Source organism: Trifolium pratense, linkage group LG4, assembly GCF_020283565.1.
Source record: "Trifolium pratense cultivar HEN17-A07 linkage group LG4, ARS_RC_1.1, whole genome shotgun sequence".
NCBI classification, from domain to species: Eukaryota; Viridiplantae; Streptophyta; class Magnoliopsida; order Fabales; family Fabaceae; genus Trifolium; species Trifolium pratense.
This window is the reverse complement of record NC_060062.1, coordinates 40,187,542-40,206,745: the sequence shown is the minus strand read 5'-3', so window position 1 is coordinate 40,206,745 and position 19,204 is coordinate 40,187,542. Positions and strand designations below refer to the sequence as shown.

The 19,204-nt window shown below is 34.2% G+C and overlaps 2 protein-coding genes and 1 pseudogene across 2 annotated transcripts; 1 reads left to right on the top strand and 2 right to left on the bottom strand.

The window, feature by feature from the left end:
- Positions 1-601: 601 nt before the first annotated feature.
- On the top strand, positions 602-1,777 carry LOC123922664. Its single transcript, XM_045975359.1, has one exon. It carries the CDS (start codon positions 602-604, stop codon positions 1,775-1,777), a length of 1,176 nt encoding a protein of 391 aa, XP_045831315.1.
- Positions 1,778-6,408: 4,631 nt separating this feature from the next.
- LOC123924745 (G2/mitotic-specific cyclin S13-7) lies at positions 6,409-9,666 on the bottom strand. Its single transcript, XM_045977710.1, has 9 exons — positions 9,221-9,666; positions 8,560-8,695; positions 8,430-8,475; positions 8,055-8,282; positions 7,817-7,936; positions 7,458-7,706; positions 7,208-7,369; positions 6,918-7,099; positions 6,409-6,808 (listed from the first exon to the last, which is right to left on the bottom strand). The coding sequence occupies exons 1-9, from the start codon at positions 9,255-9,257 to the stop codon at positions 6,667-6,669; spliced, it is 1,302 nt and encodes a 433-aa protein (XP_045833666.1). The 5' UTR covers positions 9,258-9,666; the 3' UTR covers positions 6,409-6,666.
- A 2,215-nt stretch (positions 9,667-11,881) lies between these two features.
- LOC123921301 lies at positions 11,882-17,035 on the bottom strand (annotated as a pseudogene).
- Between the last annotated feature and the right edge of the window lie 2,169 nt (positions 17,036-19,204).

Here is a 19,204-nt window from a genome sequence, read left to right as displayed (position 1 = left end):
TTGTACCATTTAGTTAGTAGTGTTTGCTAGTTTATAATTTATATAAGCTCTCTACTTTTCTTAATTTTTAACGTATATTAAGAAAAGTGTGTAATGAATTTAATGTATCTATTTTGTATGTATTGGTTTTAATTCAAAACTATTTCTATTACCTCTGGCTCAGCCAATGCTTCTAGACTCAGCCAACTGTCACTACACCAGCTTTTCTGATTTCTGTTATGGCAGTTATTTTTCTGTTTTCATAGTTAGTTGTAGTTTGTTATACTTTTCTGTTTTGGTTGTTAGATTAGTTATGATAAGAGGGAGGTTGAATAACTTGGAGTCCAAGTAACAACTAGCCCACCACTTGTTGTATATAAACCCCTTTTGTGATTAATAAAATTGACTCTTTTTCTTTTAATCATTCTTCTCATAAAAAGTTTGTTATTCAATTCTCCAAATCTTCTTCTTAGTTGTTTCTCTTTGTTTGGAATATCTCCAACAAAGTGATATCTAGAGCATTGTACGATTCAAGGGACCTTGATCAAGATTGATCAAGACTTGATTTTTTTTACAATCTTTCTGGTGTTGAAAGATTCATAGGTTGAAGGTGTATTCAACCATGGCTGGAAACAATAATTTCCATGCAAACTTACCAGTTTTTGATGGAAAGAATTGGGATATGTGGGTTAAGCAAATGAAGGTGATTTTCACTTTTCAAGAGGTGTTTGATCAAGTGAATGCAGAGATTGCTGAACTCCCAGCCAATGCAACTGAAGAACAAAGAACAACTTTCAGAGAAGCAAAGAAGAAAGATAACAAAGCCCTGTTCCTCATTCACCAGTGTATTGATTCAAAAGTCTTTGAGAAGATTGCAGATGCAGAAACTTCAAAGGCTGCTTGGGATATCTTGCAGAAAAGCTATGGTGGTGATACTAAGGTAAAGAAAGTAAAATTACAAGCATTAAAGAGGCAATATGAACTGCTAGAGATGAAGAATGATGAAAAGGTTGCAGATTACTTCACAAGATTAGTGACTCTCACTAATCAGATGAAGAATTGTGGTGATACTCTTGAAGAACAAGAAAAGGTTGAAAAGGTACTTAGGACTTTAACTTCAAAATTTGATCACATTGTGGTGACAATTGAAGAGACAAAAGACCTAAGTGAAGTAAAGATTGAAGATCTGCAGAGTACTCTTGAAGCTCATGAGATGAAGCATGGTGAGAGAGACCATGGCAAAGATGATGAGCAAGTTCTTTTAGCCAAATTCAAGAAATTTCAGAATAACAAAAAGAATTGGCAAAAGAAAAAGAAAGAGTTCAAGAAAGACAAGGACAATGATGAAGATAAGCCTGAATCCTCTAATGGAGGAGGAGGGAAACAAAAGAAACAATTCAAGAAGAAAACTACAGACAAGAGCCACATACAATGTTACAATTGCTCAAAGTTTGGTCACTATGCAAATCAGTGTATGGCATCAAAGAAGAACAAAACTCAGCAAGGTGATGAAGAGGCAAATGTTGCAGAGAACACAGACTCAGATGATGATGATGTAAGCTTCATGGTGACAATCACTGATGAAATTGCAGGATCAATGGAGTGGTATTTTGATACAGGGTGTTCAAATCATATGACAGGCAACAGAAACATCTTGACTGATTTTGATAAATGTGTCAATACAAAGATCAAACTGGCAGATAGCAATTCCATTGATGCAAAGGGAATTGGCAATGTGTTCAAAGGAAGAATGGCAAGAAGTGTGTCATTGAAAACGTTCTATATGTGCCCAGCATGAAGTGTAATTTGATGAGTGTTGGTCAATTACTTGACAAAGGATTCAAAGTTTATTTGGAAGATGGAGCATTGCAGCTGCTTGATTCAAAGAGAAATCTGATCCTAAAGTCAGCACAGAGCAAGAATAGAACATTCAAGACACAATTGAGAGCCATTGAGTATGAATGTTTGACTGCAACCACTAAGAGCAATGACAGTGAACTATGGCACAAAAGGTATGGACATTTGAATTTCAAAAGTTTGTCAAAATTGAATTCAAAGAATATGGTGTTAGGTCTACCTAGTGTTATAGCTCCTGTAGAAACTTGTACTACTTGCTTATTGGGAAAACAACCAAGAGATTCATTCAAAAATTATCTACCAATGAGATCCAGTGATGTGTTGAATATTGTACATTCAGATATTTGTTGACCTATAGATGTGTTATCTACTGGTGGAAACAAATACTTTATTACATTTGTAGATGAATTCTCTAGAATGACTTGGTTGTATCACATTAAGGCTAAGAGTGATGCCTTTGATGTGTTCAAGAAGTTCAAAGCACTGGTTGAGAAGCAAAGTGGCAAGTCAATTAAAGTGTTGAGAACTGATGGTGGAGGTGAGTATACATCCACAGAATTTGAGAATTTCTGTACAGAGCAGGGTATAATTCATGAAGTTACAGCACCATACACTCCTCAACACAATGGTCTTGCAGAGAGGAGAAATAGAAGTATACTCAATATGGCAAGGAGCATGGTCAAGCAGAAGCAATTACCCAAGAGATTCTGGGCTGAAGCAGTGTCTACTGCAGTGTATCTACTCAATAGATGTCCAACTAAGAGATTAAATGAGAAGGTTCCAGAAGAGGTATGGTCAAAGAGTAAACCAAGTGTGGCACATTTGAAAGTATTTGGCTCCCTATGTTACAAGCATGTGCCTGATGCAAGAAGAAAGAAACTGGATGACAAAAGTGAAGCTATGATATTTGTAGGATATCACAGAACTGGTGCTTATAGGCTATACAATCCCATCACTAACAAAGTTGAAATCAGCAGAGATGTGAAAGTCTTAGAAGATGAAAATTGGGATTGGAAGCAGAAATCTTCATCTAAGAAAACTTATGCAGTGGACTTAGATGATGGATTAAATGTCAACAATGAACCTGTCACATTTGTCAATCAAAATCAAGGAGCTATCAGTGATGAGGAGATGCACACATCAAGTGATGATGAGGATGCAAATTTGCCACCAAGACCTCAGAGACAAACTCAATTACCTAGAAGATTGGCTGATTGTGAGATGCTGCAAGACAATGCAGTCAACAGTGAAGGTGATATTGTTCATTATGCAATGCTTGCAAATACTGAACCTATTAATGTGAGTGATGCATTAAAGAGTAAGGTTTGGTTAGAAGCAATGAATGAAGAGTTGAAGTCTATTGAGAAGAACAAGACATGGGAATTGTGCATGCTACCAGCAGACAAGAAAGCAATTGATGTCAAATGGGTGTACAAAGCCAAGCAAAATCCTGAGGGTAAAGTAATAAAGCACAAAGCAAGGCTTGTGGCCAAAGGATTTCTGCAGAAGCAAGGTCTAGACTATGATGAAGTATTCTCACCAGTTGCAAGACATGAAACTATCAGGTTAGTGATTGCCTTAGCATGTAGTAGAAGATGGCCCTTATTCCATTTAGATGTGAAATCAGCATTTTTAAATGGACCCTTAGAGGAAGATGTTTATGTGAAGCAACCTCCAGGATTTGAATTAAAGGGTAAAGGAGATAAAGTACTTAAACTACATAAAGCACTGTATGGTTTAAAACAGGCCCCTAGAGCATGGAACAAGAGAATTGACAGCTTTCTTGCTATGCAAGGTTTCAAAAAATGCAGTGTTGAGTATGGAGTTTATATGAAATGCAGTAATGACAATCATATGGTGATCATATGTTTGTATGTTGATGATCTGTTAGTGACAGGTAGCTCACCAATAGATATTGAAAATTTCAAATCTCAAATGAAGAATGAATTTGAAATGACAGATTTGGGAAAACTAACATACTTCTTAGGAATGGAACTGTTAGATACTCCTAAAGGAATGGTGTTGCATCAAGCAAAATATGCTAGTGAAATCTTAAAGAAATTTGAGATGCTTGAGTGCAATTCATCTATTACACCTGCAGACACAAAACTGAAGAATGAAGAAGATGGAATTGGTGATACAGTGGATCCAACCATGTTCAGACAATTGATAGGTTCATTGAGATATTTGTGTCAAACAAGACCAGATATTAACTATGCAGTTGGTTATGTAAGCAGGTTTATGAGCAAGCCTTTGAAATCTCACTTCTTAGCTGCAAAAAGAATTCTGAGATACATCAATGGCACAGTCCACTATGGTGTTCTATATCCATATTCTAATGACAGCACAAAATTGGAATTGGTTGGTTTCTCTGATGCAGATTGGTGTGGAGATAAAGTTGAGAGAAAGAGCACAAGTGGATACATATTCAAATTTCAAAATGCACCAGTATCATGGTGTTCTAAGAAGCAGTCAGTCATAGCTCTCTCAAGCTGTGAGGCTGAATATGTAGCAGGATCTATGGCTGCTTGTCAAGCAAATTGGCTGCAATCACTACTCAGTGAGATGAACATAATTGACAATATTACTGTTGTGTTGAAACTTGACAACAAATCAGCAATTAACCTTGCCAAGAATCCAGTCAGTCATGGCAAGAGCAAACATATTGAAACTAGGTTTCATTATCTTAGAGACCAAGTGAATAAAGGAAAATTGAATCTGGAGTATTGTTCTACCAACAATCAACAAGCTGATATTTTGACTAAGGCAGTGAAGAGGGATCAATTTCTCAAGCTCAGAAGAGAAATGGGAGTTGTTAGCTTTGACAGTTTGAATTAAGGAGGAGTATTGGTTTTAATTCAAAACTATTTCTGTTACCTCTGGCTCAGCCAATGCTTCTAGGCTCAGCCAACTGTCACTACACCAGCTTTTCTGATTTCTGTTATGGCAGTTATTTTTCTGTTTTCATAGTTAGTTGTAGTTTGTTATACTTTTTTGTTTTGGTTGTTAGATTAGTTATGATAAGAGGGAGGTTGAATAACTTAGAGTCCAAGTAACAACTAGCCCACCACTTGTTGTATATAAACCCCTTTTGTGATTAATAAAATTGACTCTTTTTCTTTTAATCATTCTTCTCATAAAAAGTTTGTTATTCAATTCTCCAAATCTTCTTCTTAGTTGTTTCTCTTTGTTTGGAATATCTCCAACAATATGTATATGATCCTAAAAACATCCTTTGTATATTAATATTCCAAACTAATTTTAATTTTCCATCTTTCAAGTTAAGAGTACTATTAATACGAGGTATGTTTTGGAGAAGTAATAAATACACTCAATAATTATTTACATAGATAAATTATAATTTGGAACAAAAGAGCATGTGATTAACCATCTTTGCAATGTTCTTAATATAAGTTAAAAATCCTTATTATGAATATCATTATGTTTTTTTGCTTCCGCAAAAAAACATACACATATAAATTATAGGCTCGACCCCTATGCATGTGCCACATGGAACATGGCATAGAGCCTAAAGGACTAAAAAAAAATATAGGACAGAATATAATAGAGGATACAAAGAAAAAAAAGATGTTTTCTCTCCCCACCCCGGGAATCTTTTATCCCCATGAATTTTCAATTTTGCCCTTGAAAAAAACTTCGGTTTGTAGAAATTGAAGTTTTTTTTTGCCTTGAAAACAAATTTCGATTTCTAAAAACCGAAATTTACTCTGAATTTGCACTAGTAAAAATTCGGTTTCTGCGAACTGAATTTTTCTGCAAAGGCAAAATTGGAATATTCGGGTATAAAAGATTCACAGGGTGGGGAGAGAAAACATCAGAAAAAAATGCTAGAAGATAGATAAACCATACAGAACATATATTGCCTCAACACTAAGGTACAGTATTCCAAGGCATCCTAACCTTCATTGTTTGAGAGATAGATAAATCGTTTGATAGATATACAAATCATTTGCAAACAATGTTCAATTCTTCTTATATAGCCCAAAATGAAATATTTAATTTTCTGTCACTTACCATCATCAAAACAAGTAATGATCATCAAATAGAAGTCACTCCTGACTTAGTTAGCAAAGAAGGAAATATGCAGCTGTAAACTTAGCAAATTGGTATTAACCTTTATTTTCATCATTGTGTTTATCTCATTGAGCAGCAGTACATTACTATAAAAGAGAAGGAACTTGAAGAATAGAAGTAGTAGTTTTATGCATTTTTCTATAAAAATGCATATAACTTAGTTAAACTTTATAACAGTTGGTTCCTAATTCAATTTTGCAATCTTGGGCCAAATCATTCAAACAATGATATGAATGCCATATTGCCATTATGACAATGATATAAACCCAAAACTAAGAATTATGTCAATAAGGTAAATAAATTATCACAGTAATGGTAATAACATAAAGTTAGAAAATGACTGGCAGTGTTAGCTAGTAGTGTAAAGTTCATTTTTTTGGCTCAAGTATGAATAGAAGTTAGAAGTGTTAGCTAGTTAATTGCAGAAACAAAAAAAGGTAAAGTGTTCATCAATCAAGCCATGGACCAGCACAAGCATTAGCAAATACTAAATTTCATTCAATAATAGCATATATCAGCTCTACTACAAAAAGAATCAACCTGTGAGTCAAGGTCATGATTCTCTAAGAAATATTGTTCAAACACAAAGAAAAAATAAAAGAAATATAGATCATATGACAGTATGATCTTTCTCCTAAATGAAAACCATATCCATAAGTTTCAAGTCATAATAGCTAAATGCTATATATCGATCGATACAATCATCCAAAATAACACCCTAAAACTAGAATCTATTCAAGATTCTGCAGTTAAGTTTTTTGCTGGAGTCCTAAGAGCAACAGCCAATCGTTCAGTGCTACAGAACTTCTTGTAAATTGCCCTCAGCTTACTTTCTGGAGCTTCAGAATGAAAGCTAACCATGAGTTTAGCACAATCCCTGACATCATAAACAAACACAATGTTACTTTCATTGTCACAAAAGAAAAACATAACAAACAAACATCTAGTTGCAATTTCATCATATGATATTGCTGATATTAAATTACCTTAGTTGTTCCTCAGAGTAGCCTGTGTAGTGCTTTAGAGTATCAGTCCAAATGGGGCTCCTCTCAAGGGTAGATCTTGCGGCATAAACAGCGGAAGCAGCGATCATCGAAGGGCAATACGTGGAGACAGTAGCGTAATGCATCATAGCAAGCTCAGCTAGGAAATTCACCATGTTTTCCATCTACATTACAAAGTTTCACAATTAAATAAAACCTTCCACAATCAATAATCACATAGAACTTGAACAATTTTCGCAATTTTCACAATCAAACTATTAAGAAATATATACCTCTTTATCAGAGGGAGTCGAGGCTTTGATGTACCGAATCAGAAAGACATAAGGAGTAGGAACTGTCAAATACCATTCGAGTTTTCTCAAGATTGTTTTCTCCATAATCAGAACCTGTTCTCTAACATATGCATTGTCTGATATGCATACAAAGTCATTAACCTGTATAAGCAAATGAAACAAAGACACATTCAATAAACCATAAAACATATATTTCATCGAAGACACGTTCGATAAACTAGATTTTTACCTCTGGTGCCCAAATCTCTTCATATTTGGAAGCTATAAGCATTGAGCTGATACCAACAAGCTGAAGTTCCTTTCTAGGTACAGCCTTAGTGGACAAGAATCGGTCAACGATATTAAGAGTCAGATAGAAAGTTTCTGGCATAAGTTCGAATTTTCTATGCACTTCAATCAACCAATCAACAAGGATGGATCTCATCTTGGCATTTATATCTGGCTGAGAAGCCATGTAATCGTGTACACGAACATCATCCTGTGTCATTCATCAAATTCAAAACATTAGAGAATGTGAAGAAAAAAAACATCAGAGAAATTAACATAAAGAAAAAACACAACAAAACAAAGCATAGGATAGAACATTACTTCAGAGAGCTTGTAATACTCATAGATGTCATCAATGTACTCAGTTGCAGCCAATTCATTGTCCTTATCAGTTGCATCAATGTTCTCAACAAAATTCTTTGGCATAATTCCACCAGCAACCTGAGTTTGACAAATTTTGTTCATACATATTATTAGTCTACATTGAAAAATAGGAATCTAAATTCTAAACCATAATTCATATGAGAAACACAAAATAAGGGAATAAAAGAATAATAACCTTGCTTCTAGCTGAAAGCACAGAACTAAAGGCCCTAGCATTTTTCTTTGTGGACCTTTCTCTTATATTTCTTCCTTTAACAGGTTGTTTCTCCTTCACTTCAGATTCATCATCAGAGCTGATGACAATAACTTCAGGTTCTGCCGGCTTTAGAGCTTGTTCCGCTTTTTTTGTTGCAGCAACAAAGTTGCCAACATTAGGTCCATTAACAAGTTCAGGGATTGATTTCTACAACAACAAAATTCCATCAAAACAGACTTGGAGAGATAACATCTAAGGAAATATAATCTTTAAAATTCTTTCGAGAATTTAACGAAGTAAATACTAACAACAACAACAGCATCAGCAGCGAAGACTGCAATTTAAAAATTATACCTTGGTCTTCTCTGCGGCGGCTTTAGCAAGAGCAGCTAATTGAGCCCTGCAACCAGTTACAAATAGAATTAAGCACATTAGCATTAGCACCAGGATCTGCTTGATTTCAATAAAATTATAAAATCGGCACCTCGTGATGCGCTTAGGCACATTAGCATTAGCAGCAGGATCTGCTGGATTAATCACAAGATTTCCAATATCTTGAAGCACCCTTCTGTTTCTTCCTCCTTCTACCCCAACAACATTCTTTGGCTTAATATTCTCACCTAAATCCAATCAAAAAACACAAATCAGAAAAACATCCTTATTCATTGTATTAGAAAGAAAACACACCACATCAGAAAAAACCAAAATTAAGGTACCCATTTAAACACCGAACAAACAATCACATAAAGTTCCAAATTTTGGTAAATAAATAAACAAAAAATCAACATCTTATTAATAATTTCAAGAACCCTAAACAAAATTACCAAATCACCACATCAGAAAGATACCCAATTGAACACCAACCAAATAATCACATAAAGTTCAAAGCTTTGACAAATAAAAAATCTCATGAACCCTAATGTTTAACAGAAATTACCATAATACCCTCATCAGAAAAATGCAAAAGAAAGATACCCATTTGAACACTGACCAAATAATCACATAAAGTTCTAACTTTGTCAAATAAAAAATCTTATGAACCCTAATACTTAACAAAATTGACCAAAATACCCTCAGATTCAATTTCAGAAACAAAAACAACAAAAGGGAAAAACCCAAATGAAGAAATGAGAAGAAAAACAAACCTCTATGTTCAATCGGAGCAATAGCTCTAGAAGCCATAGTTAAATTGGAATCTTGAAAAGTAGATCCAAAAACACCACCAAGACTAGAGAAGATCGACGAAAGAAACACCTGAATACGACTGTTTCTTTCCGCCGCTACTTCTCCTCCTCTTTCTTCGTCGCTGATCGCCACCTCAAAACCAAGTAATCAACCTTTGTAAACCGATCACACCACACTAATGGAAATCTTTGTGTTACGGTGAATTTTGAGAGTGTTTGTGTTTTTGTTTTTCTGAGTTTGTGATTGCAACGTTGGGGTTTTGTGAATGTTTTATAATGAATAATGAATCTTCCAACGGTCGAATTTGTATTAGATTTTGGCCGTTGGATCTTTGATTCGTTTATCCAACGCTTATCTATTATCACGTTTTCCTTTCTTGCACCTTTTCTAGCCGTTGCCTCTCATTGCTTCTAACCGCTCCGTTTCTCACTTTTTATCTTTTGCATTTTTTGTATAAGTTATTTTATTTATTGACTACTTATTATTTTTTAATATTATTATATTATTAATTATTACTATAGTTATTGTTAAAAATAAAATTATTATTATAGTCATCCAAAAAATATTACTATTATATTATAAAATAAAAAAAACTATTATAACCGTTAGGATAATTTTTTGAAATTAACCAATAATATTGTTTTTTTTTTTGACAAATTAACCAATGATATTTATCCACTATTTTTGGATAATTCATTAGTATTTTGTTTTATAAATAAAACAATCAAAAGATTTTTGTTAATTTTTGTTTTGGTAGGTGAAGAGAGCAAAAGTCCAAAAGAAAAAGAAAAACATACATTCTTAGGCATGCAAGCCCTAAAAATATCATTAAAGAGGATACTATGAAGATCTTTAGGTGGAGTCTCCAAAGGTATTACACCGAAAGAATTATGGACTAAACTACGATTAGCTAGCCAATCAACGCTTCTATTGTCTTCCCGCCATGTATGCCTAAACTGGATCTGCCAATCGAAGTTTATGTGCTCCTGGATTTGACGGATCAATATAGGGGTGGCCCCATTAAGATTCTCCCTGTAACAATGTCAATTAGTAATTTGGAGTCACTTTCTACAATGAGTTGAGTAACTCCTTGTCTTCGAGTCAAATTCATCCTGCGTACATACCCCACGTTTTAGCATGTAGAGCATCACAAGCACCAATCTTTTGAGTGTATCCCTGAATCCACTAACCATATGAGTCTCGTAGCAAATCATTGCACCCATCAAGATCCACTAACTCTTTATAAGCCCTGTCACAGTTAAGCTTTATCCAACCTTCAGGTGAGCGCTTCCAACCAATGAAGATGGTGTCTTTATTCCACTGCCCTCTAATAGGAAATACATCGACATAATCATCCAACTACATTCATAGTAACTATGTAGTTGCTTTTACTATGCGTCAAACAAACAATAGCGCTCATACTTTGGCAAGAACAACTTTATCTTATGTTTCTCGCACTATGTTTAATTATATTTCAAATTGTATTGATACTTTGATTTTTGATTATGAATAAAACATCACAAATTTGCTTGCATAAAAAAAATTGTAATAAAGGCAAGATGTATACACCCACAATTAATTTATAGAATTGATTTTGACTGGGCATGGAAGCTTAGAATTTTAGTTTTTTATTTTTTTTAATATATTGAAGGTACAAGCACAAAAAGAAATTACAATGACATTAATCTGGAAACACTCCTTCCGATTTTATCGATCAAATATAAATGATTGAGTTGAATTGGACAAACTCATAAATCATCACATTGAATTGAAACCCACATCACATCCTATGTGTAATAAAATATCCGTACATATATTTACTTCACGATAAGTATGACAAATACGCAATGTCAAAAAAAAAATTGATAAATACGCACTTCCCAATCTAATTGAAGTAATCGTCGTATATGATAAACTCCAACCTTCTGAACAGACTCCATCTTTATTATTTAGCATATTCACCACACGCAATAGAATCAATAATCTCAGCCTCCTAGTTTTAAAGTAAACTTGAGTTTGGAGTTGGAATTGATTTTTTTTTTTTTTCATAACAATGTCCTCCAATAGTGGACGCACAATCGTAACTTGCAAACGTAAAATTAAACAAGTGCTAAGTGTATTTTAGAATTGCTTATATGATATGAAAATTTTGATGTCTTAAAAATAGGTTTCATTGAATATTATTAGTGCAAAATAGGTTTAGACCAACAACATATATCACCACTAAACTCTTAAAAATAATGGGAGATATAATGTTGATTTAGTGACTGAGGTGAATGATATTGAGTAGGGTGATAAGGTGGTTCTGCAATTTAATTTATAATCTTAAAAATCTAATATAATAAAATTAAAGTGTTTGACAAATTTAGCATTTTAAATTGTGTTTATTGAGAATATGAAATTGATGTACAAATCCCGAAAAAACATGAATTTTGTGTTGTCTAGAAGTACACTTCAGAAACATTTGTGGTTTTTGTCTGTGGGAAAAGTTGCTCCCATGAATAAGATTTATAACATGATTACAAACATTACTAATTTAGCTTCTTCAAAAAAAATGATTACAAACATTACCAACACCATCCACCCTTGTTAGCAAAAAAGTGTACTACCAGGAAACTATTTTAAGATCAAACAACAATCATCATTACAAATTATTTTCCTTTATGTCCTATTATTCCATACAACATTCACATAAAAGAAAAAGTTGCAGTTATGATGAAGCTTCATGGCATTGTTGATGACCTCATTTCAAACATCTAACTAAAGTTGATTGTCAGGTGCATCAATATATATTCATAAAATTAGTAATTTCTTTTCAGTACATGGTACAAGCTATCATCAAAATTAGTTCCAAGCTATCAAAAAATTTAACTACCAAAATTTAATTTCTTTTCAGCTTCTTAATTCTCTCAAGGGCACCGAGCCGGTTTTCATTATCCTTTTCTTTTGCTTCACCATCTACTTCATTGTTTTCAAGCTCGTCTCTCTTTCTAATCAAACCACCAAAAACAGCAGAAGGGACGTCTTTTTGTGCAATCTCAATATCATCACCATCGTCCTCATCAGAGTCGTTTTCTTCTGGTAACTCAATTTCCTCGTGATTTGTGTTGGTTTTTATCCCTCCATCGGACTGTGATTCCACTCCAGCACTTACAAACCCAACTTTTCTCTCTTTCGTCACCGCTTTGTCAGCTGCTGGGGCTAATTGCCTTTCTAAAGCAGCCATTTCATCTTCAGGGATCCCAGCTTCTTTTAGCTTGTCTTTGGCTTCTTCAAGATTCACAGTTTGATCCTTCTGCATCAGATACTCGGGCAGTATAAAATGTGTCTGTAAAAACAATAAAACTAAGATCAGAATAAATGCAAAAAACAAAATCAAGGATAAGCTCAGGAAAGTGAAAATTGAAACATTAAAGTTACCTGGCTGTAGCTTGCAGAGACACTCCGTTTAATTCGAAGCATTTCTCTAAAGGTATCCTCATTTCCATGCTGAACCTCAAATTCATGCCACTTATTCCAAAAGTCTGGATCAGAACGTGGATCAGCGAACTTAGAGGCAAATACATATATTCCACGGGCACGTTCAATTTCTCCCAAGCTTCTTTCCAGCTCAGCATACTTCAAACACATAGTTTTGACATCCTTATCTGGAAGACCAGATTCAATTGCCTGCTCATAGATCTCTCGTGTTTTGGGTACACCAAATATCTCAGCTGCACGAGCAATATATATTTCATACATGCTTAACTTCTCATTATTGGAACAGCTTTGGTTGCTTGATCATAGACCTTCATAGCTCGCTTTGCTAATCCATAGTCTTCCTCCAGCTTAGCATATTGCAGATAGAGAGGTTTCACTTGATCAGCAGGGGCCTGTTTTGGAAAGCATTACCCAAAAACCGATTGGGTTAGCATATAATATATTATCAGCATTAAAATTCAAGTGTTACAAGACAAAAAAACACATTATATGCTAGGGTGACTTAATCAAGCATTTGTACTATAATGAACTTTTAATGTAATTAAAAAGCATCTAGTTTCTCAAAGATCATACAACTAACAAGTATTTTCCTTAGTTCATATGTTCAACTGTGAGTGACATTTAAATCACTGGAATTCTCAGAAAGGCAAATATCAAACGATAAAAGTGTTAATCTACAATCTGCATATACAATTTTTCCCACTTTTGACGTAAATCTATTTTTGGAAAAATCAATAAACAATTGATGTATATATAGAAAAGGCATGAAAGGATCTTCAAAACAAGCTAGAATTCAAGCTCAAACATTCTGATAGGACTGTGAAGGGGAAATGCTATTTCCGAGTATAATAGCAACTCCTGAAAAAAGAGATAAAAAGAAAAAAATTGATTCAATATTTTTCTATCCATATCCATTTACCCATTGTTCGCTACATAGAAGCCTTCTGCCTTCATTCCCTAATCTCACGGTCTACGGATCATATGCCAATTGGGCATAGATCAAGTCCTAATACAGAATTGAGATTCTATAAAAGAATGAAAAATGGCGAAATCTATAAAAATGGAATTTTTCTAACAGCATGTGATGGCTAAAGGCAAATGAGCTTGTGCAGCAAAATGCTGACTCATCGATACTAGAGCTAGGCTCGGTTGTGATGTGTATCACTAGAATCAAGCTCAAACATATGAAATCAGGTGTGAGATTGAAATCATAGAGATCAGAGTTGAAGGAAAAAAAGATAGCAGCAGGCATTCAACTGTCTTGATGTTGCCTAACACATTTAAAATATTCTGCTGAAATTTATGACAGGGGAGTAAAGAAGAGATCATATCAGCATTAATCTACACCAACTCATCTTATGTAAACCACATCAACTCATTCAATCTAATCCAATGTTTTATGACAAAATAACTATTATTTTACAGGTTCACTTTAGTATAGCAAATTACAACCTACAAAAGATAAAAACCACATATATAAAGCAGAAAATTGAAGGTGGGTCATTTGGAAAATATCACAGGAATGGGATTTTTCAATATTTGACATGCTTCAAACATAATCCAGCTCTTAGATCATCAGTATAAAAATTAAAAAGAAGTAATACTTCAAGAACGTTCAGAGATGACCAACAAAAGAAATTTTAAAGCACATACCGTTTCAACCGCGTTCTCAAACAGCTCTCTTGCTCTCTCCAACTTTGTCTTTCCATATCTCCTCACAAATTTAGACAGATATGTAACCCAAATATCTTTAACATGTGGGTACTTAAATATCTTGACTCCTCTTTCATAAACCTTAAAAGCATCTTCAAAGTATTTGTGTTCCTACATAAATTAAAATCGATTAATAATATGTCAGTGAGCCACAACCAGCAGAAGTAAAAACCAAAAGAGATAGTGTACTAAAACATAAATGTTGCTCCATACCTCGAGAAAGTATGCATAATTGATTATTACTTGCGGCGTGGCTATTCGTAAATCCAAAATCCGTTCATAAACTTCCCGAGTAGACTCCAAATTACCTAGACTTTCCTCCAAATCAACATAAAATGTCCACAATCTCAAAGATTTATGAAGTTTCATCTGCACCGGTTGATTCCCATCAGCCGCCACTAAAAGTAAAGCAGAATATAAATGCAAAAGTTAGTTAAGTCTCCAAGACAAACACAAAAGAACTAAAAAGTATAACATTAAATGTGAACAATTTGAACTTAAGAATACCTTTTCGTTTGACCTCAGCTGATGGTTCTGCCGTAGCCCGTCTCATAAGCTCGAGTGCTCCTTTGAAATTCTTATGTTTCAACTCTAATTCAGCCCACTCACACCAGACACTGGCCAGATTATCCACAGTTTTGTAGTTCACCTGCACTGCCTTGTCAAAAATAACCCGAGCATTGGCAAGATCTTTATGCTGCTCGTAAAGCTTTGCAAAAGCCACCCATAACGTATGAGGTTTTCCCACGGCCTTCATGGGATCAACAGTCCTCACAGCCTCCGTATAAGTGAGTATCTGCTTAGTGGGGTTACCCTCAAAAAGCTTCACCCTCCTGTGCCATTGTTCCACATTATGAGGATTTTGACGCAAAAGCACACTATTAGCCAATTCAGGCCTCCTCTCCATGAGATAATCAAACCTAGCCAATCTCAAGTCAATGTCCTTTTTGTCATTCAGCCAAAACCCACGTAAAATCCTCTTATCGAAGTCCTCATATTTGAAACGAATATCTTCATCCTCCTCCTCCTCCTCCTCTCCCTCCTTCACTCCATCTTCACCTTCATCTTCTTCATCACTCAAACCCATATCTTCCATCTTATAAGCAAGCATACTCTCTTCAAATTGCGAGTAAGAATCAAATATCACACTAAAATCCCTCACAGTAATAACAGTAGACATACCCTCCTCAAACACATCCCTAGCCTTCTCATGCAAACCCCTCCTAATGTAATACTCAGCAAGTGAAGTCCACAATCGACCGACCTCATCAGAAAACTTCTTTATCCCACCCCTAATAATCGCATCAACATTCAACCCAGACACATCATTGGCATGCCTAGTCAACAAATCACACAACTCTAACCAAAGCCTATGCTTGGTCTTCCCCTTTATCGAATAAAACTTATCATCATTCAAAACTGAAGCCAACCTCTCAGCAGCCTCTTGCCACAAACTCGAATTAATCAAAAACTCAATAAAATCTTCAATATGATTAGGATCATATTGCAGATACCTACGATAAACCCTAAGTGAAGTCTCGATCGGAATACCCTTTTGACTAACAAAAAACAGATAATGCTCCCAAATTCTATCATGCTGAGTAACAGGAAGAGCACAGAGAGCTCTATCAAAAGTTCTCCTCGTTCGCGTAACTAATTTCTGATTCGTCAAGGTTTGAAGATACAAGATCCAAATTCTCGGCATCTTGTGCATAGTTACAAGTGCACGTTCAAAGGTATTGTTTAGGGTTTCAAACATTGAATGAGTAACAGGGAGACTCCGAACAATTTCAAGACGTTCACGGAGGTAAGCATGCCAGAGTTTGTAGCTTCCAGGAAGTGCTTTGAGTGCACGTTCGTAGATGACGAAACGCTTTTTGAAAGGTGAATCTGAGCGTGCAATGAGGTAACGCCACCATAGTTTGAGACTGAACGGGTTACGAAGTAACTCTTCTTCGTAAACTAGGTCGTTTTCTGATGGATATAGATCGGATGAAATCGTCGCCATCAGTGGCAGAGCTACACTAGAATACTATGGGTGGCTGCCAAAAAAATTTAATTTACAAATCAAATATGCAAATCATATTGTATACTAAAAAATTAAGTCATAATAAACACATATTTGATTATCAACAAAATTAAAAGCTACTGGTTCTACTAGGTGAACAAAAATCCTCACCATTACTAATGCTTCTACTGGTTCTATTAGGTGAACAAAAATATTAAATTTAACAACAAAAAACAATAGAAACAGCATTGAAGTAACATAATAAGGAAGGAAGAGCAACATAAATCTGAAATTTAACAACAAACAAAAAAGAAACAACAAGCTCTCTAACAATTTTACAACAACAAGATTCAACATTCAACAATAACAATTTAACAAAAAATCTGAGAGAAGAAAAGGGTTTTGCGATTGATACCAGAGAATAGAGTACAGACGGTCGCGGTGGAAGGTGGTGCGGTGAGGTTGCGATTCAACTTGCCGGCCTCGTTCGCGTTTGCTGCGTGTAAAGGAAGAGAGAGTAATATGGAATGGTTTTCTTGTAATTTTCAATATTTACGGGGTATAATTTGAAATAATAAAAAAAAAACATTTGATTTCTACTCTCAGTCAAATCTAATAATACAAAAATAGCTTAAATATGAAAATTGTCTCTACGGTTACGGCTTGTTTTGATTTTATCATGAAAAAAAGTTTGATTTTTTTTCGAACGAAACAAACTTAATGCATTTCATTAATTATCAAAAGTTCAATACATGAAGAAATATTCTCAAATCTATGGAAATTAGACCAAGAATTGGTCGTCCTAGCCAGCGTATGAGCAACCAAATTCATTTGTCTCCTAATAAACTTAACTTCAAAGTTTGCACAAGATAACATAACAAGAATAATATCATAACTTTTTAAAAAAAAAATATTTTAGTCCCTACAAAATACCACAACTTTTAAAAAGGTCATTGAGGTGAATTTTTTGTTGACATGTCAAGTAGTTGATGATTTGACTGATGCTGACTAGAATGTTTGTTGATGTGGAATTAACATGTCATTTTCATTTAAAAAAATGAAAAATAACATGTCGGATTTAAAAAATAAAAAATAGAAATAAAAAGTTAATATACTTAAGAAAAAAAAGTTAATATAATAGATTTAAAAATATATTAGATTTTTTAAAAAAAAAAACAAAATAAATTATCAAAATAGAAGAAAGAAATCATGCAAAGAAGAAAAACACAGAGTTTCTGTTCGTCTTCAAACCGCAAAGGGGTTAATTTTATTTTGACTGTAAGGGGTTAATTGAATCAAACCTCAGAGTTCTTTTTCATGAGTTATTCAATTCAATATCATTCACAATCTTTGTTATAGTCTTGTAGCAGTAGCACATCCAACTGCAACATTCTTCCTTTCTTCCATTGATGTTTCCATTGAGTTAGCATCCGGTACAAGCTCATCGTCCCATATAAACAACTCACACGTCACTCGTTTCAGAATAGCCTTCCTTGATTCTCGCTCGTTTTGGCTTTGGTGATCACCATGGGTATTTGGCACCCACCGAAGAAGACGAACCGCTACCATCTTTGCTACTCGACATCTTCTTTCTTCTTTGTGTGATTTGTCTTTCAATCGCAACTTTGATTCAGGAACCCTAATTTTTGCCCCTTTCTTCTTTGCGTTTTTCTTCTATGCTTCTTCTTCTTTGCGTGATTTCTTTCTTCTGTTTTGATTTTTTTTTTAAATCTAATATATTTTTAAATCTAATACTACTATATTAACTTTTTTTTTTGGTAAGTATATTAACTTTCTATTTCTATTTTTTATTTTTAAATCGGACATGTTAATTTTCATTTTTTATTTTTAAATGAAAATGACATGTTAATTCCATGTCATCAAAATGTCTAGTCAGCATCTGTCAAATCATCAACTACTTGACATGTCAGCCAAAAATTTACCTCAATGTCATTTTTAAAAGTTTTGGTATTTTGCAAGGACTAAAATCAAACTTTTTTTGTGCAGAGTCTAAAATCAAAACAAGCCATAATTGCAGGAACTGTTTTCATATTTATGCCTACAAAAATACATTCACCAATAAAAATAATAATATCAATCGTTAGTTGGTTTGGTGGTGATTGACGCTAAACTTGGTATGAATGATCACGGTTCGATCCCCCGCAGCTGTGATCGGGGGAGGGGGGGTTGGAATCACATGATGCTAGAACTGACTCCCGGACCAGATTAAACTGGTGGTGAAAGCCAAAATATAAGAAAAATAATAATAATATACAAAATTACATATTTATCTTTCTTTTTTTTTACGTAAATGTAAGAAAGGTAGAAAATTATGAGCATAGAGAATCCAATGGTCTTATTGATCCTTGAGTTGTTAGTAACGACATCAATAAGAACATTTGAGTCACTCTCCACGAGAGAGTGGTGGCCTCAATGCCTGGGAAAAATTAGACTACTATATGAATATGTGGGAAACTAAGCCATACACAAAGGAAACAACCATTTCCACTTTTAGTAGTTAGTCTCGTTGAACCGTTTTATTATATGATTTTATGCTTTTATGTAAATATTTGTAGTTTTGATTATTTTTTGTTGTTGTTTTAACTTTTAATTATAATTGTAGTCGCTCTAGATTGTATTATGTGTAATTTTGGTCTTCTAAATTATTTAAAGTGATTTTAGTACTTCAAATTTTAATTGTTTCAATTAAGTTCCTTAATGCCATTTCATTTTATTAAAACCC